Below are 25,547 nucleotides of genomic sequence, written 5' to 3' on the forward strand. Positions count from 1 at the left end.
GGGGAGAACGTGCAGACTCCGCACAGACAGTGACACAAGCCGGGAATCGAACCAGGTCCCTGGTGCTGTGAGGTAGCAGTGCTAACCACTGTGGCACTGTGCCACCAGGCTTTAACCCAGGTTTTTGATCTTTTTTTTTTCTCTATTCTTTCATGGGACATGGGTGTTGCTGGAAGTACCAACATTTATTGTCCATCCCTAATTGTTCTTCAACTGAGTAGCTTGCTGGACTCTTTCAGAGGGCAGCTAGGAGTCAATCACATTGGTGTGGTCTGGAGTCACATGTAGGCCAGGCCAAAGAGAGATGGCAGATTTCCTTCCCTAAAGGGTATTAGGGGACCAGTTGGGTCTGCAGAACAATTGATGACTATTTCATGGAAACTATTACTGAGACCATCTTTCAATTCCAAAATTGATTAATTGAATTTAAATTCCACCAGCTGCCATAGTGGGATTTTAATTTATATCCTCAGAGATTTACTAGTAACTGGATTATTAGTCCAATGAAATTATCACTATGCTACTTGAATATCTCCTTGTGTCTAGATGTCAAATTTTGTGAAGTACCTTGGGGCATTTTTTGACATTAAGAGCGTCATATTACATATCACTATTATTTTAGCACTTGCACACATGAGAGTCAATTGATAGTCTGAGGTTGGGGCTATTCTCCTCTGAGAGAAGAAGGCTTAGAAGATATTTGATAGAGGTGTTCAAAACAATGAGGGGGTTGGACAGAGTAGATAGGGAGTAGATTGGGCGGCACGGTGGCACAGTGGTTAGCACTACTACCTCACAGCGCCAGGGACCCGGGTTCAATTCCGGCCTCGGGTCACTGTCTGTATCGAATTTGCACATTCTCCCTGTGTCTGCGTGGGTTTCCTCCACTTGGTCTGGTTTCCTCCCACAGTCCAAAGATGTGCGGGTTAGGTTGATGGCCATGCTAAATTGACCCTAGTGTTAGGGGGATTAGCAGGGTAAATATGTGGTGCTACAAGAATAGGGCCTGGGTGGGATTGTGGTCGGTGCAGACTCAATGGGCCAAATGGCCTCCTTCTGCACTGTAGGGATTCTATGAAACTGTTCCCGCCCATAAAAGGATCGGCACAGAGTTAAAGCGATTTGCAGAAGAAGCAAACGTGATGTGACTTATTCACCCAGTGAGATGGATTGGGTCTGGAATGCACAGCCTGAGAGTGTGGTGGAGGCAGGTTCAATCTAGGCATTCAACAAGGCATGGGATGATTATTTGAATAGAAACAATGTGCAGGAGTATGGGGAAAGGCAGGGGAATGCCGGAAAAACTCAGCGGGCGCGATCTTACTGGCCGTTCACACCCTGCTTCCGCTGCAGCAAAGTTGGGGAATTTGGCGTCCCAGAGGGTCTGGCAACATCGGTGGGGAGTGGGAAACGGAGTCAACGTGTCGAGTCTACCTGACTCTTCATGGGAATGAAGAGTGGCACTGAGTTAGTGGTGAAGCTGGTGCGGCGAGCAGGCGGGCTTTACACTGAGGGGCCGAACAGGCTGCTTCTGCGCCATAACAATTCCTTAAAATGAAAGACCCTGTGGGGTATTGCTTCTCGACCTTTTGGCCAAGATCAAGTGTAGTATCTGTTCTTTGATGCGATTTTTAAAATAACCATCTTGGCCTTTTGGCTAAGATGGAGTTCGGATCAGGCCCAGGAGTGGGGTGTACATAATGCTTCATCCTGTCAGCGTGGATCTTGTTTGATTGAGCCCAAGGTAGGATGCATACTCTTGTCTTGTCAGCTTGGATCTGGTTTGTCCCATGTGTGGGGACTCTGATTGGATTTGATTGGCTTTTTGATTAGGAATAAAGTACCAAAAGAACAAACAAAAATGTGTGTGGGGAGGACGGGGAAGATGGGAGGGGAGGGGGTGTGGCGGGGGGAGATTGGAAACCCGGTTTCCTCCGGGTGCTGCGGTTTCCGCACATCCAAAGATGTGCAGGTTAGGTACATTGGACATACTAAATTGACCCTTAGTGTCCTGGGATGTATTTGTTAGAGGAATTAACAGTGTAAATATGTGAGGTTACGGGGATAGCGCCTGGGTGGGATTGTTGTCGGTGCAGACTCGATGGGCCGAATGGCCTTCTTCTGCACTGTAGGGTTTCTATGATTCTATGTGCGGGTTAGGTTGATTGGCCATGCTAAATGGACCCTTGTGCCAGGTGGATTAGTGGGGTAAATATGTGGGGTTACGGGAATAGGACCTGGTTGGGATTGTGGTGGGGGTGCAGACTCGATGGACCGAATGGCCTCCTTCTACGCTGTAGGGTTTCTATGATTCTATATGCGGGTTAGGTTGATTGGCCATGCTAAATTGACCCAAGTGTATGGGGAATAGCGGGGTAAATATGTGGGGTTACGGGAATAGGATCTGGGTGGGATTGGGGTGGAGATGTAGACTCAATGGGCCGAATGGCCTCCTTCTGCACTGTGTTCACTTATCAGTCACAAGTAGGCTTACATTAACACTGCAATGAAGTTAGCGTGAAAATCCCCTAGTAGGGATTCTATGAGAGGGGGGGGGGAGACCAAAAGGCTTTACAAAAAAATGCAAAGCTGCTCCCCCGCCCCCACTTCTCCCTCGCCACTCTCTCCCCCCTACCCCCAATTCTGATGCAGTCTGCAGATTGCAGCAGGGAGGGCTGGTGTGCTGCCCCTTTAAAAGGGGTGGCATCCATCTCCTGCTGCTTGCCCAGGCTCGGTGCCGCGGCTGCGTCAGCACAGACGAGGCTGGTTGTAAATGAAAACATTCGCCCCCAAAACTCGATCAATGACTTTACTGCATCCCAAGTAGAGCTTCTCGGGCCGGCTGGGTTGCTTTTTCCATTCCGCCATTTTTCCATCTGAGGAGGAGGAGGAGGTGGGGGGGGGGGAGAAAATTTTTTGGAAGACAAGAATTATTTTTTAAAATATTAATTTTTTAAAAAATAAAGCAGAGATCAGGTAAGCTCATTCTTTTAGTGCAGTTTTATTCCCACTCTATTCCCTGCCTGCTGAGTTTGAGAATGTCAACAGAAGGAGTTTTGCAAAAGCTTTGTGTGTGTGTGAAGCAACAAGAAGAAGAAGCTTCCCCTTGATGCTGAGGGACATCTTCCTCTCTGTGTGTGTCGGCGTGGGGTTGTCTCTGTGTGAAGTGCCACTGCCATCCCCCTCAGCCAAAGGAGAATTAAAACCGTTTTTAATTCATGGGAATTATTCCCAAGGACCAGCCTTTGGGTGAATTTATTTATTCTTTTGTCTCGCGCGTGTCTGGAGGGGAAAAAAAGGAGCGGATTGTCTTGTCCACATTGTTTGTTCTTGAGGGGGGGAAAATATATAATTTTTAAAATAAACGCACCTCCAATCCGGATTTTCTTATCTCCTGCGCAGTTTATACAATGCGTCAAAATATTTTCTTTCCCCCCCCCCCCGACTCTCGTTTTAATGCAGGAATTGGGTGTGGGTGGGGGAGATTTACAATGTGTATGTTCGTTGCTTCCCTGGTTTGAAGGTTTAATATGATTTTTCCCTCGAATGGTCCCCACCTAGGGGGGAAAAAACATGAAAGGGCTATTTATTGCTGACTGTAAAGCTGCTGATTTCCAGACCCAAAAAATCTGCTTCATTGTTTTTTTCCCCCCTTCTCCTCCTCCTGCTCCAGTTTCTGACTAAGGGAAAGCCTCCTTCCCCCCCCTCAGCCATCGTCTCGTCCCCTCCTCTGCCGCCATGGTGAAGTTAGGCAACAATCTGACCGACAAGAACAACGGGAAGGCTGCCGCCACCGAAGATGGTTTCGACACCATCCCCCTCATCACCCCACTGGACGTCAACCAGCTCCAGTTCCCAGCCCCAGACAAGGTAAGGGTGAAGAAATTAAATCAAACAAAGGCTCAGTGCCCCTTTGAGGTGGGGTGCGGGGGGGGGGGGGGGGGAGGGGAGCGAGGAGACACACACTTTTGAATGCATTAAGTTGACCTTTCTCTACATCCTAGCTATGACTGTAACACTACATTTTGCACCCTCTCCTTTCCTTCCCTATGTACCCTATGCTTTGTCTGTATAGCGCGCAAGGAACAATACTTTTCACTGTATACTGATACAACTGACAATCAATCACCAAGATGCATAAAAAATAATTAGTCCATACACATCCATTGACTCTGTCTATACTTCCTGTTGCCTCGGAAAAGCAGCCAGCATAATTAAGGATCCCACGCAACCTGGACATTCTTCCACCTTCTGTCAGGAAAAAGATTCAAAATTCTGAAAACGCATACCAACCGACGCAAGAACAGCTCCTTCTCTGCTGCCATCAGACTTTCGAATGGACCTACCTCATATTAAGTTGAACTTTCTCGACACCCCAACTATGACTGTAACACTACATTCTGCACCCTCTCCTTTCCTTCTCTATAGACAGTATGTTTTGTCCGTGTAGCGCACAATAAACAATATTTTTCACTTTGTACATGGGACAATAATAAATCAAATCAAAAACCTGTGAAATGGTTAAACAGACACTTAAATTATTTGGGTGTCCTATTTTAAGTTTATTTATTAGTGTCACAAGTAGGCTTACATTAACACCACAAGAAATCACTGTGAAAATCCCCCAGTCGCCACACTCCGGCTGCTGATCGGGTACACTGAGGAAGAATTTAGCATGACCAATGCACCTAACCAGCATATCTTTCAGACTGTGGGAGGAAACTGGAGCACCCGGAGGAAAGCCACGCAGACATGGGGAGAATGTGCAAACTCCACACAGACAGTGACCCAAGCTGGGAATCGAACCTGGGTCCCTGGTGCTGTAAGGCAGCAGTGCTAGTTCCCGTGCCAGCTTGTTAGGGAAAATTCATGAGCGCTGATGTGTTTTTGCACTGACATTAGTTTAATGAGAATAACATATGGTTATATTACCTTTTATGATTCAGCACTGTTTTGACATCTTACAAGAGTAATAGAAAAAAAATGGTTAGTGGTCAGTGGTTTATGTGAAAGATAAAAATCCCTACTGGAGACCTCTTCATCAAGAAGGCAAGGAAAGGAACCAGGGTTCAGAAAACAGAAGCGAAACACAGGGGATGCTGGAAATCTGCAATAAAAACAGAGAATGCTGGAAACGATAAGCAGGTTTGGCAGCATCTGTGTGTGAGAGAGCGAGAGAGCAAGAGCCACAAGAGTTAACATTTCAGGCTGGTTCTGGGGTAGGTCAGTGTTCACTCCTGAAGACAGAGAGGATCCATGCTTTATCTTTTACAGAAGCCACTGGCCACTAACCTAAAATCTCAGATTTTGTTTTCTATTACTCTTGTAAGATGCCAAACAGTGCTGAATCATAAGAGGCAAAATAACCATGTGTTATTCTCATTAAACTAATGTCAATATAAAAACACATCAGTGCTCATGAATTTTCCCTAACAAGCTGGCATTGCTCTTTGTGATCGAAAGCAGTTGAAGGTATACGAGATGGGTGGCACGGTGGCACAGTGGTTAGCACTGCTGCCTTAGGGTTCGATTCTGGCCTCGGGAGACTGTGGAGTTTGCATGTATTCCTCTTGTCTGCGTGGGTTCCCTCCGGGTGCTCCGGTTTCCTCCCACACTTCAAAGATGTGCAGGTTAGGTGGATTAGCCATTGCTAAATTGCCCCTTTGGTGTTAGGGGGGTACGTGGGGTTACAGGGATAGAGCCTGGGTGGGATTGTTGTCGGTGCAGGCTCGACTGGCCGAATGGACTTCTGCACTGTAGGGATTTTATGATTCTGAGATTTCATAAGCTGGGTGGACTGTGTTTGGAGTATTGATGCGACAGATGTGGGCCAAAGTCTTGAGTGTAATGGCTGGTGGTTTGTATAACAGTTTACACTGTAGATCATCGTGAGCTTTGAGAAGTTCCTTCACAATTCAGTGAATTGCAACAATGTCAAAATTGAGCTTTTAAAAGAAAAATTATATATATTTATACATAAAGTGAAAAGAAAAACTGATTATCTCTGGTCTTTCTGACCTTGAGACACACTAGTCGGTTCTGTTCCCGAGAAGCCAAGTGTCTGACAATTTACAGAACCGTCAAAAATCAATTAGCTGCTAATTGGCCTAGTTAGACTAATTCATTACATGGAGTACTTCAGTAGTGGTCCTGAACAGACGACCAGTTTAGCAGGAGTAATCACAACAACTTCAGACTGCTTGTGAGCAAAGTTATGGTAGATCAGCCAGACGTAATGCATTTTCTAACTCATGCAGAATCAGTCAAAGTGGTTTCCATAGCAAACATATTGCACAAGGATTATCCTGTATAGCTTGTGAGCTGCAGAGAGTATTGTAAATATTCTGACCAGATAGATGAAAGTAACAGACAACTGTAGCATAAAGGAAAGCGTACAGTCGATGGAAAAGATGCAAGTGGGTGTGTTATTATAATATTTATTCGTTCCACCAACTGACTTTCAAGCTCTTGTGTTGTTCAGACTGTGATGGCTGTAATGTTTTGCGTTCTCTGCAGCTGCTGTACAGATCTCTGCAGCCGTAGAATAGGGATCCCAGATTTGACTTGCTGAACTTGCAATGCCCTCCCCCCCCCCCCCCCCCCCACCCCACAATGTCAGTGAAGTAAATATATCGACGAGGCGACTCCAGATTCAAAGGCTGTCACCTGTGTGACTGATCTTGAGTGGCATTGGCACAGAACTAGGATTATGCCATCTGCCTATGCTCTTATCTTCAGCTGCTGCACTATTAAAGGCAGAAAAATGGCAGTGCCAAGAGGGAAATAAATCAGCAGAATCCTCTTTTGAATCATGCAATGAGAATATAATATAAAATGGGACTCCAATCACAGTTCAAATGTATCACTCAAACATTTATATTACACTTGCATATCACAGGGATTCTTCAGGAATACAAATCCTGGAAGCCTGATTGTCCAGTCTCAAATTTGATACTCGTATGAATCACCCCCATGTTTACTTAACAGCAGTTGGTCTTTCTGACCTTAAAAGTAACGCAGATTCCCCTTCAATAGCTTCCAAAACTCCTGAACCATGACCATATTACATTCTGCATTATATGGTACAACACTGCCATCCTTACAGGAGTTTACTATCTGACTAACCACAAGCTATGCCTTGGGACATTCAACAGTACAACATGTCTCTATTTGTCACGTTTTGTATTCCTGATGCACTTCAGGCAAAGCTCTGTAGACACTGCATATAAACATTGACAAGTCACAACTGAACAATTTAACAAAAAAATACAAAAGGGAAAGAATGTCATTTTCTACTGTTTTGTTTGTCGACCTTGAGATAACCTGGCCTTTGCTGAAAGAAATGAGGCAAGCAACTGCCAATCCAGAACTTTCAATTGTAGCTTGCTGCTCATTAAAGCTTAAAATTTACCAGCTTAAGTACTTACCCAACGAATGTAGCTAAACAGTGACCTTATGGCACAATGGTTAGCACTGCTGCCTCACAGCGCCAGGGATTCGATTCCCGGCTTAGGTCACTGTGTGGAGTCTGCACGTTCTCCCTGTGTCTGCGTGGGTTTCCTCCAGATGCACCAGTTTCCTCCCACTGTCCAGAGATGTGCGGGTTAGGTGGATTGGCTACGCTAAATTGCTCCTTAGTGTCAGGGGGACTAGCTAAGGTAAATACATGGGGTTATAGGGATATGGCCTGGGTAGGATTGTGGGTTGGTGCAGACTTGATGGGCTGAATGGCCTCCCTCTGCACTGTAGGGATTCTATGATTCTAAGGAAGTATAACTACACCCAAAAGGCTGAAGGCAGTAAGCGGGAATACTCAATGTTTGTAAGTTTCTGGTTGCGGCCCAGCGTAGTACTGGATGAAATGAATTAGCCCACATTTTGTTCTGAGATTGTTTAACACTGGTGACAAATCATGATGTCGCTATGATGTCTGATGCTGGAGGTATTGTGAATGAAGTACGTGAAAATCTTATACATTTACATAGACGGATAGGTTAACCTTGTTTTCAGATCCCTCCAGGGCCTCACCCCTCCCTATCTCTCTAAGCATTCCAATCCTACAACCCTCAGATTTCTGCACTCCTCCAATTCTGCACAGATCTTATTTTCGTTGCTCTCCCTTTGGTGAATGTGCCTTGACCCTAAACCCTGGAATTGCTTTCCCACCTCTTCCACAAGGTTTTCCAAAAAAGCTACTTCCCTTTTGAAGTTTCTGGTCATCTGTCTGAACATCTCCTCCTGTGGCTTGGTGCCAAATTATGTTTGATTACATTCCAGCAAAGCATCTTATTGTTAAATGTGTTGTATCAATATTGGTGTTGTTGATTATCTCTGATAACCTTAAAGCCTTGTCTGATCTACATGCATGTCGGGCTCTGCACTGTAGGCTCCTTCATTTAACATCAGGCCCATTTGCCTGAGCTTACCTGAAAGTTCAATTGGTTAAGACCAAGAAACATTCTCAGCTTTTATTTCAGTGAATCGCCCATCTCAAATTGAATGATTCCTTTTACTCTTTATGTTGAGACGTGTGTGGAGCGTGCAATAGAAGGGACCATTAAGGAGAAAATAAGCTAAAGACCTGTGCCACTGTCTTGTTTCCCTGATAACAATTTTGCTTTGAGGCAGCAGGAAAAATGGCTATCTGGTTTGTAGGATTTCAGCGCTAATCTCAAAGTGGAGCATAAAGCAACCATTCATCTTGCAATTGGTGCTTTGTTTTAAAACAAGATGACAGCAAGTTCCTAACTGTGGTTGTGCTGCTGATCCTAAATGTGTCTTAGTCAAATTATGACTACAGTTTTAAGAGCGCAATGAAATTAGTGCAGTAACTAATGCAGGCTTTACATATTGCCTTTGATAACTTGTTGTTATTCATAGAGCAGTTAATGGAGAAAAGTTTTCCAATCCAATTCAGTATCTTTATCCTTCATTTGACCATAATGTGTTATCAGTCTTCGACCATTATTTTGACTGGGAGTTTTTATTTTAACCTGACAATCTTAGGCCAGAGAAGAAACCAACTTCTTTAATTGGGAAATACTTAAGCCTCATTTAAGTTAGATAAACTTATTTATCTTCAATCAGTTATTTGGAAGAGAAATTAGGGATTTCCGTAAGGTGTTGGAGACAGTTTGGTTGGGCTGAAGTCTTTGTAGTCATATTTAAGTTAACTAAGGTCGGAATTTTCCTGTCCCGCCTGCCACGGGAATCGTAGCGGGCGAGAGGGTGGACCATATGAAGGTTTGTTGACCTCGGGTGGGATTTTCCAGCCTTGGGCTGGGTGCAGCCGGAAAATCCCACCCTAAGTCTTTCTTGACTCTCAGAAGTATTTGCAAAATACAGTAAAAGGGTACAAGCTAGGAGCTGTCACCATGCTTCCAGGTACACAGAGCTCTGCTCAACACTCAACTGACTTTGGGGGAGGGTTATGTACTTCTTTTCATCACTGTGTGGGTGGTACGGTAGTTAGTCCCACATTAACCCTCTATGTACCAGACCCTTATAAGACAGGGATGGTACACAGATGGGAATGTGTTCTAATGTCCAGAAGGGTGATGTCTAGCTGCCTGTGAATGATGAAGCTAGCATTGTGACTGATCTTTTCTTCCACTCTTGCTGGCTATCTTTTCGAGGTTCTGTTCTAGATTGTGGGAGGTTATTTCCTCTCTGCAAATTTTAGTGCCTCACTTAACACATTTTCCTTAAATTTCTTTTGAGACTTCTTCAATATTTTAACTAAATTGTTGTTGACTGTTAAATTAACTCAGACAGGAATTTAATGCAAATGCATTAACTGCTGCTGTTAAACAGCACAGAGGAAATGATGTGTTTTTGTCCAGATCTTCTCATTGAAAACAACATATTGATTTGCTAGTAAAATAAATAATAGGCTACTGACATTCTTAACAATCGTGGGTTTCAGCTCCAAGGCACGATTACAAGACAGTCTTTCTATCTCGCAGAGGCTGCTGAGATTATGGAATAGCCCCTAACCAGATCACCTTGTTCCCTTTAACTAAATAAGACTGTGCTATAGTAAGAGGGTAAAAAAGTTTAAGAAATACTTTGTAATTATTTACAGAAGGACCATTAATATATCTATATGTAGGTGTACAACTAGTGAAAGTGTCTTTATTGGGCAAAATATCAGCAGGTGTCAGTTCTAATGAAATAGTAGGCACTTACATTTGTTAAATATAATTGATTTGGAATGTTTTATATTGTATCCCCATAGTAACAGGATCATGCATATTTCAGTTATGCAACAGATATTCCCCTGTAAAATCAATTGGCCGAGAGCCCAGGCAGCTATTATAATAATAGAACACCTGCTCCCCAGAGGAAACATTGTTTGACGGGTCAGACTCTCTGCTCTGTGCTGTAATTTCACAATGTTTGTTTACACAAGTTGGTTTCAGGGATTTGTGGTATTTGAGACTTCTAAGCACCTGAAAGATTTTATTAGCTTGTACTTCAAACTTTATTTTTAAACGTAGGAGAAAATTCTCAATGAATGCTTCTCAAGATTTTTTTAAAAATACATCCCAATATACCTATATTTAAGGGGAGATAGTTATGTAGTGGTAATGTCACTGTACTACTAATCCAGAAGCCTAGGCTAATTTTATGGGGATGTGGATTCAAATCCCACCAAGGGAGCTGGTGGGATTTAAACTTGATTAATAAGAAAGAAAAAAATCTGGAATTAAAAGCTGAGTGATAGTGACCATGAAGCTATCATTAATTGTAAAAACTCATCTGGTTCACTAATGTTTTTAGGGAAGGGAATCTGCCATCCTTACCTGATCTGGCCCACATGTTTTTTCCAGACCTACAACAATGTGGTTGACTCTTAACCACCCTCTGAAATGGCTTGGCAAGTCACTCAGCTCTAGGGCATTTCGGCATGGGCAATAAATGCTGGCCTTGCCAGTGATGCCCATTTCACATAAAAGAATAAAGAGAAAAATACACTATATAGATGTATGGTAACCATATCGGGTTAATTTCTTCTAGAAAGTGTACAGGGGGAAGCTGGAGTTAGCATAGGGGGCACGAAGGGCCATGTGGGGTGTATGGAAGGGGCAGAACTTGGCATGAGAGGTCATAGGAGGTAGGTAGAGGGGCATGGCGGTTTGAGAGGCCACGTGGATGTATGGAAGGACAGAGCTTAGCAGAAGAGGTCATAAAAGAGTCGTTAGAGGGATATAGGCTGCATGAGAGGCCATGGGGTTTGATTGGGGGGACGTAACTTGGTATGGGGCATGGCGTGGACCTTTTCAATTTATCTTTTAAAAGAGTTCCCTCCCCTACACTTCAAAAATCTACCTAGTGCCATCATCAGTAGGACAATACAGGTGGAGCACTGAGCGGAAAAATGTGGCATCGAAGGAAAACTATCACTAACCAAGTAAAACATGTTAAAATGAAAAATCACAACATTGGGGCAATTGTGTGAACTATGCGACAATAACTAGGGTGACACAGAATTGTTCATGGTGTGGGCTGACTAATTTGGCTTACTAATTCAAAATGTTATAAACATGAGGAGAGAAGCCAGATGGCAGAAAGTGTCACTAGATCTTTTCCATAAGCAAGTTTAAGATTTGACAAAGTGTGATTCCTGCAGGCCCAGTTTGGTTAAATTGCAGTGTCAGCGTCATGGTTGTTACACGTTCAATGATTGCTCAGATGGTCTCTCAGGTACAGTGGTTTTGGTCATTCCTGTAAGTGTTGCTAAATGCCTTGTGGGTGGAAATAGCAGCCCCTGTTATTCTCCCATGAATGCCACAGGTTCACCTGGCATATGCACGTCTCCAATCTTTCTGAGGGCAGTCTGAAACAAAAGCGAAATTAATCATTGGTCGGAATTCTCTGGTGTTGCTCGTGGCTGGGATCCTCCGGTTGCGCTGTGGTGAATGGAGTTTTGGGTGAGCGCCAAGCTCTCCGTTCTCACAGGCAGCCACGGCAGGGCGTGAATGGCCAGAGAATTCCGGCCTTTGTCTTAAAGAGAGAAAACCTTGCACTTATGGCTCTTTTCATGAGGGCCAGCTCTGCAAGTGCTATACAGTCAACAAAGTGCTTTTGAAGTGTAGTAACTATTGTAATATAGGAAACACAGCAGTGAACATGCATACAGAATGTTGCACACAGACTGAAAGGCAGGATAATCTGTTACTGTGATCTTGAATGAGGGCTAAGTATTGGTCAGAACATCAACAATAACTCCTATGTCTGTTTTGAAATAGTGCCATGGGATCTTTAAAATCCAGCTGACAGGACGAACACCTCATTCAGGAGAAATCACCTCCAACAGTGCAGTTCTTCCTCGGTACTGTATGGGAGCGTCAGCCTTGATGTTTATAATCAAGCCCTGAAGTGGGACTTGAACCCAGAACCTTGTGATTCAGAGGCAAGAGTCCTGCCATCTGAGCTATGGTTGACACACAGAGTGGCAAGTTAATGTACAGAATATCTGTTATAACCAAATCTCACCTTGATTCAACTAACTATAGAAAATTCTTTGAAAAACAAAAAAAACACAATAGACCACACCATCCCTATTTATAGGCAGGCTGTAATGTTGCATGGTTAACCCTCTGATTCTGGTCTTGAAATAAGTGGATTTCCCCTTCTGAGAACAGGCTTCAGCCCCAGATCTACTCGGCTGACTTACTGCCCACATGCCTCTTTTGCCCCTTTCTCTGTATTGCCCACAAGTAGGAAGGCTATCTTGCTAACCTCTTCCATGTTTACTGATTGGCCAGCAGATCTGTCAATGATACTTGCTATTGCTTCTGTTAGGATATGGGTTTGAAGACAATATCTCTCATTCTCAATGAATTGGGCTCTTTCCCTGACTCAATGTGGCCATCGACTCATTGTCAACAGAGACTGAGGCTGCCATTCCACAAACTGGCTGATCTAGCCTTAACACACATCTTCAGTCTCTGGCCTAATACCAAAAAAACCCTTTGTAAACGTAACTCACTCCCAAAACTTTCTTATGAAGCCGAAAATAATTGATCAAAAATCTCAAAATGCGACATTAGTCAAAATGGTACAAGTTGCCTCAAAACGAGTGTACTAGAACCAGATCCTTCTTGCAAATTAAAATTTATTTATTAGTGTCACAAGTAGGCTTGCATTAACATTGCAATGAAGTTACTGCAAAAATCCCCTAGTCGCCACACACACTCTGACGCCTGTGCGGGTACACTGAGGGAGAATTTAGCATGGCCAATGCACCTAACAAGCACGTCTTTCAGACTGTGGGAGGAAACCTGAGCACCCAGAGAACATGCAGACTCTGCGCAGACAGTGACCCAAGCCGGAATTGAACCCAGGTCCCTGGCGCTGTGAGGTAGCAGTGCTAACCACTGTGCCACCATTGTCCATGTAGTGGGTAGAGATTACAACCAGTTATAGATAATTAGGACTTTTACTCAAGAATATAAAAAGGGCATCTGACATTTTGGAAGATTGCTTCCTTCACAGAATCAGTTAGGCTTAGAATGTCTTAAATTGATCTCACTTATCTACTCAAGCACCTTGTGCTTTGTGTCAATGAGAGTTACATCTGTAACATAAATATCCATAAAGGGATAGATAGACACTTAACTCAGCAATAATATCCTGACAGACAAAATGGATGAATAATTTGATCTCTATTATTGAAATTGCAAATTATATTTCCACCCGGCACATACATGAAACCAAAGGTTGATACAAAAATATATTACAGTTAAAGAGATTATTTGGAAAAAAGAAATGTTGTATAATAAATCACAACCAACATTTTAAATCTTGAGGCTCAACACATCAGTGATAGTGAGAATCCAAAGTCGTAACAATTTGGGGATCAAATTGAAAAAAGGCAATGAATTGTGACCCATGGAAAAGAACATCTGAAGGACCTTGTCGAAATGACACTGCTGACCACACTGCATCACTGACACATCCATTGTTTTTGCCACAGTCGCTGTACTTAAAGAGAAATTTCAATCCCCCAAATATCTTGGTGTCCTATCTGACTCCAACTGAGCATCCAACCACATCTGTGCCATCACTCAGAGCTCCTAATTCCATCTCCCTCCCCTACCTCAGCATATCTGCTGCTGAAACCCTCGCTCATGCCTTTGTTACCTTTAGGCTTGACTATTCTAATATACTCCTGGTCAGCCGTTCATCTCCCACACTGCATAACCAAGCTCAACCAAAACTCTGTTGCCTATGCTACCTAGTCCCATTCGCCCATCACCACTGGCTGACCTACGTTGGTTCCTGGATAAGCAACACCTGGGCCTGTATTTTTACATGCACCTGGTGGGTGCTTTTCCCAGGTGAGGGAGGGGGCACGTAAAATGGGGTGGGCAGCCATCCCAGAGGAGTGGGGTGGGGTGTGGGGATATGCTGTCCGCCATCACCTTCCCCCCCCCCCCCCCCCCCCCCCCGCCACCAAACACCAGATTATTTAATCCCTTGTTCTTAAAATCATGCTTGTTTTCAAATACCTCCATAACCTCGTCTCTTGCTATATCTGCAGCCTCTTCCAGTCCTACAATCCCTCGAGTTCTGGCTACTTGCGCACATCTTGATTTTGATTGCTCCACAATTGGAGGCCATTCCTCAGCTGCCCATGGGGAAATCCCTGAAACGAATAAGGATGATTACTACGAGTCTGTGCATAGGCAAAATATAGAATGTTAAAGGTGAGGATAGAAAATGTGAAAAGTCTGTTTTGAACCAAATTCCTATAAAAGAAAGATTATTGCTAATAATGTCCTCTACCATTCATAATGGGCACAGTACAAATCATAGAATCCCTGCGGCACAGAAGGAGGTCGTTTGGCCCATCAAGTCTGTACCGACCACAATCCCACCCAGGCCCTATCCCCGTAACCCCACACATTTGCTCTGCTAATCTCCCTGACATTAGGGTTAATTTAGCATGGACAGTCCAACCTAACCTACACATCTTTGGACTGTGGGAGGAAACCAGAGCATCTGGAGGAAACCCACGCAGACACGGGAGAAAAAGTGCAAACTGCACACAGACAGTGACCCGAGACAGGAAGTGAACCTGGGTCCCTGGCGCTGTGAAGCAGCAGTGCTAACCACTGTCACGTGCGGCCCAGATGGGTGAATGGCACCCAACTGTGCACTAAAACTCTATACACAACAATATACCGAGACTATTTCACTAATGTACGTCCATTAAGGAATTGACCGCCAGAATGAATGGCGACTGCTGCTGTGGGAAAATTAGTTTTCAACCAACCAAGGGAGAAGCATTTCAGGAAGGTGCCTTCCAGGAAATTTGCAAGATGCTTAAGATTGAGAAGGCTCAAATGATTCACCAGCATCTTCAGATGTTGTGCTTGAGGATTTTTAATCAAACTGTCAGGACATATTCTAAACGGTTTTCTATTTCGACGCTGAATCAGAAGATTGGTAAAATGCAAGTGACAGTCTCAAACGCTAACTCATGAAGCTACCAAACAGCCATTCAATAAAGTGACTGGATGGGAAATGGTGGTGTTGCTTCACTGTCTCCACCTTATCCAGACGGACTGATAAGGTGGATAAACCTCCAACTATGAATAACTGAAGCAAGCCTGAAACAACCTTAGTGGCAGCACTCAAGAAAATTGTCACTTGATTTCCGTTGCTGGTTTTCATTGTCACGTATAAGTGGTGTGCCTGAAACCCCTCAAAGGATCTCTAGAATATGTACTAAGGGTTGAATTCTGTGCCTTATGTGAAGCCTTTTCTGGTGGGGTTGAAAATGGGAGGTAACCTTATGTGCATTTGGAGGCACATTAACTGAATGTTTTTAAGAAACAAATAGATTTCTAGTCACTAAAAGCATCAAGGGGTATGGGGAGAGAGTTGGTGTATGGATGTTAAGATAGTTGTTGAGATAGGATGTTGAGATCAGCAATGATCACATTGAATGGTAGAGCAGTCTCGATGGGCCGAATGGCCTATGCCTGGTCCTATATGTTTCTGTGTCATTGAGGCACCAAGTTGGCTATTGCTGCCAGGAGCCTAGGCCCTGGAGTACCCACCCATTCATGAGGGCTCCACCCTACTGGGAGGTCACCAGCTTTCAGCCAGTGCATTCACTACTTAAAGGATTTCATTAGCCAGCCCTGTCACCCCGCAGCCTATTGCGAGTGGCCCAGGAAGATTTAGCTTTAAATCTTCAGTTATGATCAACTGAGCTGTACAGGAACACCTGGGATTTTAGAGGTGTTTTACTAACTCAATGCATAATGTGCTATTAATATATTTTATGTTAGAAGAGGACTGCTTTAAGATGCAGTGTTTTGTTACAAGCAGTTGGTTTGTTTGGAAAGAATACAGCAGATGCTGGAAAGCAGGGTAATTACTCCTTTTAGTCACCTGTTTATTAAACAGAAGGCTTAATGAACCTCTGTTTACGAAAGAAAATGTCCTTGGAAACACCGATCCCACCGTGCTCCCGCCGTGAGTTTCCCAGCAGTGAGGGTTGCATTCAATGCAAAGCCCTGTTGACAATGGCGAGACCAGAAGATCTGGCCAAAGGTGCCGCCAAACAGGTAGCAGGTTTCGTGGGAAATCCCACCCAAGGTATCTGCACACCTCTAATTCTGGTCACTGGTGCTTCCCTGTGGCTGCAGTTACCAAGTCTTTAAGGTTTGTAGTGTCCTCCCTAAACCTCGCTGCCTTTCTTCCCTTAGAAGACAATCATTAAAATCTACCTCTTGATGATACCTCCTTAGGTGGCTCAGTTAAGGGTCCACTCAAGTGCTTTGGGACGTTTTACCAGGTTAACACTGCTAACCTTTCACTGGCCATGATGATACGAATGTGCATTCTATCGAAGTGTGTAATTTTAATATGTGCAAAAATGTAAATTACAAAATAGTAACCTTGTTCATTCTTTAGCAAACTGTCAACATTAGGACCCTCAAATTGCTGTAGGGTCATTTTTCATGGCAACAGAGTGGCGGTTTGGGCCTTGGGTTCACTCAGACAGTCCTTGATTGAGAATGCGGGTCATTTGCAAGGATGGCTAGTAAAGTTTTGGGAACCTTTTTGCAAAACCTCAATGGGATTCACACTAGTCTTGGGCCACAGTTGTGCAATTGATGGAAGATTGAGTCGTCAGCTCTTAACCTCCATTCCATGAAGCAGTATTGTAGTAGAAGTAACTGTGGCTGCGCTGCACTTTCCGGCATTGCTAATGGTGTTGGTGGAAGGTGACAGGGCCCAAATAGAATTTCTGGTTTAATTCTGTTCTCCTATCCAAAAACACAGAAATGTGCCAATCTGACGTTTTTCTTTCTCGGTTATGCTGAAGAAGAGACATTGGGTTCTAAAGAAATGTCCTTGACCTAAAATGTTATCTCTGATTCTCCTGTCACAGATGCTGCCACACTTGCTCATTACATTTCTAGCATTTCTGTTTTACTATAAGAGACTGGGGCTGTGGGGTGCTGTGAGGAGGTTTCTGGGGGGGGTGTGGGGAGAGGAAGGTGAGGGTGATGGGTGCATCTCTGAAGGTGTACTTGACCATGTTTATAAAATGATATTTAATTCAGCTAGTTAATGAGTATGAGAGTGAGAGCACTGCCTGTGCCCACTGTTGGGTTAATGCCACAGCATTGCAGGCACGTCACAAAACTCGAGTCTAGAGAGGAGATTCGATTTACAAGACTCAGCACAGAAGATGGGTTAAAGCTGGTGACATATTGGCTTTTTTTAGCAATACTGAAGGTGTCCCTAGGATTTAGGGGAGACAATGGCCTAGTAGTATTATCACTAGACTATTAATCCAGAAACTCAGCTAATGTTCTGGGAACCCAGGGTTCGAATCCCACCACGGCAGATGGTGGAACCTGAATTTTAAAAAAAATCTGGAATTAAGAATCTACTGATGACCATGAAACCATTGTCGATTGTCGGAAAAACCCATCTGGTTCACTAATGTCCTTTGGGGAAGGAAATCTGCCATCCTTACCTGGTCTGGCCTACATGTGACTCCAGAGCCACAGCAATGTGGTTGATTCTCAACTGCCCTCGGACAACCAGGGATGGGCAATAAATGCTGGCCAGCCAGCGATGCCCATGTCCCACCCATGAATTTAAAAAAAAATCAGTAATGCGCAAATGTGATTGGATGAAGATTTCATATTCAGTCTATTTGAACAGAATACAGGCAATAGAGTGAATGGATTTGTCCTGCTTTTAGGGAGAACATTCTGAGCTCTATAGCTCTAGTGGGAAGTTTTGTTAGCTACAGAGCTACCACTTCATACAATCCCTACAGTGCAGAAGGAGTGTGTCCCAACCACAATCCCACCCAAGCCCAATCCTCGAAACCCCACTTAGTTACCCTGCTAGTCCCCCTGACACTGAGGAGCAATTTACTATAGCCAATCAACCTAACCCGCATATCTATGGAGTGTGGGAGGAAACCGGGGCACCTGGAGGAAACCCACGCAGACAAGGGGAGATTCCGCACAGACAGTGACCCGAGGCTGGAATTGAACCCGGATCACTGGCGCGGTGGGGCAACAGTGCTAACCACTGTGCCACCCCACTTATGCTGATAGCAGGGAGCAATTTAAGGTATTGAAATAAAAACATTGTACAAGAACCATATTGTATTGAGAGTAATTGTTCCCATAGCATTTCAGATGAGTCTTGAGATTATAGGTGATGTGTCTAAGACAAGTACAAACCTTTTGGATTTTTATGAATTCTTGTTTAAAAGTTGCACCTTGAAATGGTTTATTTTGTAACTAGTGAGCACAGTATAGTGGAATTGACGTTATATATAATCAGGCTGTTGCTTGAATAGCATCATGTGGGAAAAGGTATGTGCATGTGGTATTTTAGCTGACATGTACTTAGTAGGACACATAACTGTGCCAAGCTGATTTATTTTCTCTTCCTTGTAGGTTATAGTGAAAACACGGGCAGAGTACCAGCCGAGTCAAAAGAAAGGCAAATTCCAGGCACCGAAAATTGCTGAATTTACCATCAGTTTCACTGACGGGGTTTCGGAGCGTTTCAAGGTAATTGTCTTTGATTGAAGGGATTGTCCTAGTTTTCATAGCAACTCGATCACCCATTCTACATTACACTTCACTGGCATTGAAATGAGATGGTCTGTCAAACGTAGGAAAATGAGTGCATTTCAAAGAATAACCCAAAGGCTCAGACAAGTTCCAAAAAGGCGCATGGTAAGAATGGGGGGTTACTCCTGTTCTCTGATTTCCCCCCCGATGTTTCCATCACCATCCTAGCTCTGATTTTATTATGATCTGCTAACCTTACAAGCAATAATTTAATGTGTACGTTAGCTAATCTCTTCGGTGAAACCCGAGTTTCACAGGTTCCATGCAGATGTCGTTCCCAGAACAAGAACTTAAATTTGCAAGCATTGCGTGTTAAGGAAGGATTGGTGTGACGCAGAACTGGCCTAATTTCAAACGGGATGTTACTGGTCTGAAGTGTTTCCTAACATCATTGCTGAACCGTCTGGCTCCAATTTTTAGGTTACGTCCTCTGTTCTAATCCAACCAGCAAAAATAGAGTAGAGAGAAACTATCAGTTTTCCCTCCTATGTAGAAAACTTTAATCAAATCACCCCTTATCCTTCTAAATTCCAGTGAATCCAACACTAGTTTGTGCAATCTTGGTTCACAATGTAACCCCTGGAGACAAGTTGTCATTCTGGTAAATCTGTGCTGCCCTCTGTCCAAGGACAATGTATATTTCCTCTGGTGTGATGCTCAGAACATCTCACTCCAGGCTCCAGGGCTTGGTCTTTCTCTTTGATCTTTCTTTTTGATTTTTCTCTTTGAGAAAGTGTGAAGAGATCTTTCTTCGCACAAAAGTTGATCTTTCTCTTCACCCTAGCTTTGACTGTAACACTATATTTTGCATTCTCTCATTTCCTTCTCTATGAATGATCTGTTTTGTCTGTATAACGCGCAAGAAACAATACTTTTCACTGTATGTTAATGCATGTGACAATAATAAATCAAATCAAACCAAGCAGTTAAAACCTATGGGAAAAGCACAGTCCGATACGATTCCATCCTGGCCTCTTCATTCCAGATATAGCCTTCTAGGTTGCTGTGAACTCATTGGAGCAAAAGATGTTGCTGTCTGAATAGGGGGCCTGCTGTATATCAGAATGTCCTAAATATCAAATGAGAATCTCCTGGGATCCTATAGGGATATGAAACTCAATATATCTGTTTGGTTGAAAGTTAATTTGTTTGCTTCTTTGGGCTATAATGTTAATTGGTATCTGTTACGTACAGTCTTAAGCCCTTAATGTGCTCTGCTCTTGTTACCCTGCAAACGATTCACATTGATGATCTTATTTTAAAGACTGTTTATTTGGAACTGCAATTACTTTAATGAAGAAGCCAATTATAAACGTCTTGCATCCTGTGTTTGAAAGGCCTGATTTTTAACTACTCCACCCGAGCCAATTTGTTTCCATCTGTTCCCACTTCCATTGTAGATTCTACATTGGCGAGAATGTGAAAAATGGAGGCCACTGCTGGTATAATCTGTGCCAACATGATACTTGTGTGAACTCAATGTGAAGCACCACCTTTCAGGTCCCTGGGATCTATGCCAATGTCTCACTGGCTCAGATGACAGGAAAGTCACATCAATACTTTGTCAATTTTGTGAATCGTAGAATCCTACAGTGCAGAAGGAGGTCATTCGGCCCATCATGTCTGCGCTGACTAAAATCCCACCCAGGGCCTACCCCATAACCCCATGCATTTACCCTAGCTAGTCCCCCTGACACGAAGGGGCAATTTAGCATGGCCTAGCCACCTAACCCGCACATCTTTGGACTGTGGGAGGAAACCCACGGGGAGAACATGCAGACTCCACACAGTGACCCATGCTGGGAATCGAACCCTGGCACTGCGAGGCAGCAGTGCTAACCACTGTGCCGCCCTGAACGGTAAATTCCTGAACGATTGCCGCAGTTGAGATTTCTATTTAACGAGCTTGCTTTTACTTTTCTCAACAGTTCTCTTGTCTTAGTCATGCCTGGATTGAGAGAGGTGGCTCCCACTGCGTAGCTGACTTATAAGAATTTGTAGATCGGGCTCAGCGTCCAGAAACCTTTGCAGATGAATTTCACCATTTCCAGATTGTTCGGAGGTGAATGTTCCTGCAGGTTCCAGACTAGCATGACCCACTGTGCATGAAGCTGATATTCGTAGCAAGTGAAAACCTTGGTTTAATGGTAACATTCTTGCCATTGAAGAAGAAGGTTATGAGCTTCAAGCCCCATTACAGAGACTTGGTCACATTATCTACACTAACACTTCAGTGCTATACCTCAGTAGTGAGGGAACGCTGTCTTCAATTTGCTGTCTTTCAGATGAGACGTTAAGGTGAAATCCTTCTCTGTTTTAAAATATCCCATGAAGAGGGGATTTGTTTTGGTCAATATTCCTCCTCCAACCAACATCACTGAATTGATCATCTATCTCAATGCTATTTATGGGAGCTTGTTGTGTATAAATTGGCTGCTGTGTTTGTTTACATGACATTGGCTACAATTCATTGGCTGTGAAGCGATTGGAAGTCAAGTCTATCAGTCAGTCTGATTTCTGGATGGGGAAACCTGTCAAAGTAAAAGTATGGATGCTGTGGCGTCAAAATTCCAGGTTTTCTGACAGAAACGCTGTCCCTCCAACTCCCATGTCAAAATTCAGCCCATAATAGCAAGCTTTTATAGCTTCTTTAAGTTTTAAGCTTAAGTAGGCTTACATTAACTGCAATGAAGTTGCTGTGAAAATCCCCTAGTCGCCACACTCCGGCATCTGTTTGGGTACACTGAGGGAGAATTTAGCACGGCCGATGCACTTAACCAACACATCTTTCGGATTGTGGGAGGAAACCGGAGCACCCGGAGGAAACCCACGCAGACACGGAGAATGTGCAAACTCCGCACAGTTAGTGACCCAAGCCGGGAATCGAATTTAGGTCCCTGGCACTGCGAGGCGGCAGTGCTGACCACTGTGCCGCCATGCTGCCCTGCACTTTGTAATTTGTGTGTGTTGAAAAACGATCTGAACATTTTCCAAACGACCAAAACCACCAAATTCATGTCCGTAACTTCATATCAGCAGGAACTGAAGAAATATTTGACAATCGCAGTCTGACTTTCTCCTCGTCTTTTGTCCATTTTGATATTCCTTTCACTCCTCAGTTGACATTTTATTGACTCCCAGCTCTTTCTGGTCATTGCTTTCCTTTATATTTAAAAATAATTCTTTTTTGACTTGAGGTTAGCCATGATCCATCCTAGGTCCTATTAGTTTTCTCCTTGTTCTCATAGAATTTATTTTATACTTCCTAAGGTAGTCTTCAAATGTTTCATTCTTTACAGTTTGAATTTCTAGCCTGATTTCCCAATTTCTTTTTTTTGTCTACCATTACAAGGGTTTTGTTGCTTGACTGTATTGTATATTGCGCTATAAGAAGCAGTTGTTGTACTGGTTAGCATCCACTAGGTCAGGAGGTGGATACAGATGAGGACAACCTTTCTGTCAGTCTTAGAACATCTATTCGGAAAGACTCTAACTCACACAGTACAACATCCAACTGGTTCTTAAATGATTTCAGGATTCTCATTTCCAATGTTTTATGTGGATCAAAATTTACTTCTCTTTTCTGCCCTCTTCAGCGCCTACTGGTCTCTCACAGTAACTTTCCCTTAGGGGCCGGGGATAAGGCACGAACTTCACACCACAAAGTTAATACGCACCAGGAATCTTTTCAATGGCACCAGATCCTGACTGTTACAAGCTAAAGAAGCTGAGTGTGTCACACAGCCCCCAAAACCCATGAGTTAAAATATTATCCAGCATGAATACAGCATCAAACAAGAGGGAAAGAGCAGCCACCATATTAACACCCCTCACGCTCCACTCTTGTTGGGTGCGGGAGGTAAAAATTGGTCCCTGTTTCATTCACTACTAAAATCATTCTGGTGAATCTTTCAATGGTTCCAGCACCCTTCTGTTTGATTTTAACATGCCTGTGCTCTAGTTGTTAACCTGTGATTCTTATCCGGTTGCCTGCTGTATAAGTATACACTGTGCCAGTAAGATAAGAATTAATAAATCTCCCCAGCTGCTTCTTTCCGCTATCAGGTTAAATCACATTCACCCACCTGTGCTAATGACCTACATTAGCTTCTGGTTTGGCAATACCTCAGTTTAAAAATTCTCATCCTTATTTACAAATCCGCCCCCCCCCATGGATTTGAACCTGCCCATCGATAAGATCCTCCAGCCCTACAACTATGTCAGACCGTTGCACGCTTCCGATTCTGGTCTCTAGGACACCACTTCACCATTGTTGGCCTTCCCCTCTGCCCTTAGGCCTAGGTCCTAAGCTTGAAACCCTTCCCTAAATCTCTGCCTCATCATCCCGGTATCAAATAAAAGCCAGGCAGTGTGCCTTATTGACTATCGTCCGGTGGCTCTGAGATCCATCATTATGAAGTGCTTTGAAAGGTTAGTCATGGCACAATTCTATTCCTGCCTCCCAGACTGCCTGGATTGACTACAGTTCGCCTATCGCTGCAACAGGTCCACAGCAGATGCCATCTCCCTGCCTTAGACACAACCCTGGAACACTTGGATAACAAAGATATCTATGTCAGACTCCTATTCATAGTCTACAGCTCAGCCTTTAACACCATTATTCCCACGAGACTTATCTCTAAACTTTGTGGCCTGGGGCTTGGCTCCTCCCTCTGCAACTGGATCCTAGACTTCCTCACCCACAGACCGCAGTCAGTAACATCTCCTCCATGATCATCCTCAACACTGGTGCTCTGCAAGGCTGTGTCCTCAGCCTCTTACTATACTCCTTATATATTTCATGCAATAGTCCAATTGTCTTATTAAAATTCAACATCACTTCTCTGCTCTTAATATTCCTCTCCCTGTTCCTTTTCTCAACATGTAATTCATCACATTCTTTTGTCTTTAATTCTATCTGCCACTTAGTTACAGACTCTACTATTCTCTCTGTCTTTCTGAAATTTTTGCGTTCTACCTAACAATTTACTGTAGCTGAAATCATCAGCAGATTTTGGTACCATCGATCGTGAGCTTATACACAAAAGATAACTAAAAATGTCCAGGATAGATTTCTAGGCCTGAACTTGCATCATTGGGGTGGATAGTGGGAGTCAGGGAAAAATCCTGGCTCAGCCCGCCTGCCTTGGGAATAAGTGCCCGCAAAAGGTGGGTCTTCATTGTCGGAGTGCGGGTGTGGGCTGCAGTTGTGCCACCAATCCAAGAAAGAGGTTGGAGGCAGTCACAGGGACTGCCGGGTGCAGTTGTTTAAAAGGCACACTTCGATGCAATGGGTCTTTGTCCCAATTAAAATAAAAGCAGAAAGGCCCTCCAGCCGTTGCCCCTCACTCCCCACGCACTCGCCAGGCCTCATTCATACCATCTCCTACACCCATACCAGACTGTGCCCCCCATCTAGCCTTCTCAATTGGTCCTCATGTACCCTATGCCAAGCTATTCCCCCCCCCCATGGCCCTTCAAGCCTCCTATACGATAGATCTTCCATGTCCACTAAACATTATATAGAACCAATGTGAACCTAAATTGATGATAGGATGTGTTTTTAAAAAGGCATTCATTACTTTCCACTCTGAAAAATGTCCTTTCACTGCAGCCCAATAAAGGTTTCAACCATAAAGACTCTTTAAAGTGTCAACAGAAACTGCAAGCACTTGAAACCTCTTGACCTTGTGAAAGTAAACATTGTAATACTGGCAGCAGAGATCAGAGAGCCAGAGCTGTCAATTGAGCAATGTTTTCTCTGGGAATCAGCTGTTTCGTCAGAATAATGGATGTCTGGGCTCTCAGCCAAGAGTACACAATGAGGCTTGAAATAGAGGGAATGAGGAGGACCTTTTGAACTAACCTTTTGGTTAAATGCATTGGCCATGCTAAATTCTCCGTCAGTGCAGCCGAACAGGCACTGGAGTGTGGCGACTAGGGGATTTTCACAGTAACTTCATTGCAGTGTTAATGTAAGCCTATTTGTGACATTAATAAATAGATTTAAAAGGTGCCCTCATGCAAACTGTGTTGATGACACCCCTGAGGTTTTGTGAACCATGACTCTTTAAAATCCTGGACAAGCTCCATGAAAATTGCAGAGGACTAGGACATGCTTCTCCTCAATGGAGCAGGCCAGGCTGGGAGTTGTGTGTGCAAACTGGTAACCTGGAGTAGCTGCAGCCTTAAAGGGAACTCCTGAAAATACAACAGCCCAGGATTGGATTCAGGAATCCCAGAACCAGGACCCGACTGTCATTTTTAAAAGGCTTCTGACTGGATGAAAATCTGGGTCTTGACACCCACATCCTACCAAACAAAGACACCATTATTTACGTCTAACCTTTGCTTCCTGTCCTCTAGGGATCCTACTGATGCTGTCCATAGTCAGCTAGATGCAGAGGAGAATGG

The 25,547-nt window shown here is 43.8% G+C and overlaps 1 protein-coding gene and 1 non-coding gene across 2 annotated transcripts in view; both read left to right on the forward strand.

Moving 5' to 3' along the window:
• The first annotated feature begins 1,573 nt into the window (after positions 1 to 1,573).
• Positions 1,574 to 1,761, forward strand: LOC144502040 (U2 spliceosomal RNA). The gene has a single exon (XR_013499242.1). It is a non-coding gene; the product is annotated as a U2 spliceosomal RNA (small nuclear RNA).
• Positions 1,762 to 2,753: 992 nt separating this feature from the next.
• LOC144491917 (neuronal vesicle trafficking-associated protein 1-like) overlaps positions 2,754 to 25,547 on the forward strand; it is a 38,704-nt gene continuing 15,910 nt past the window's right edge. Inside the window, exons 1-3 of the mRNA XM_078210193.1 lie at positions 2,754 to 2,976; positions 3,674 to 3,870; positions 18,954 to 19,070. Of these exons, the coding sequence (XP_078066319.1) occupies positions 3,739 to 3,870; positions 18,954 to 19,070 (249 nt within the window). The 5' untranslated portion in view covers positions 2,754 to 2,976; positions 3,674 to 3,738. The remainder of the gene's footprint in view (positions 2,977 to 3,673; positions 3,871 to 18,953; positions 19,071 to 25,547) is intronic.

The sequence above is a fragment of the Mustelus asterias genome, chromosome 1 (genome assembly GCF_964213995.1).
Source record: "Mustelus asterias chromosome 1, sMusAst1.hap1.1, whole genome shotgun sequence".
In the NCBI taxonomy this organism is placed as follows: domain Eukaryota; kingdom Metazoa; phylum Chordata; class Chondrichthyes; order Carcharhiniformes; family Triakidae; genus Mustelus; species Mustelus asterias.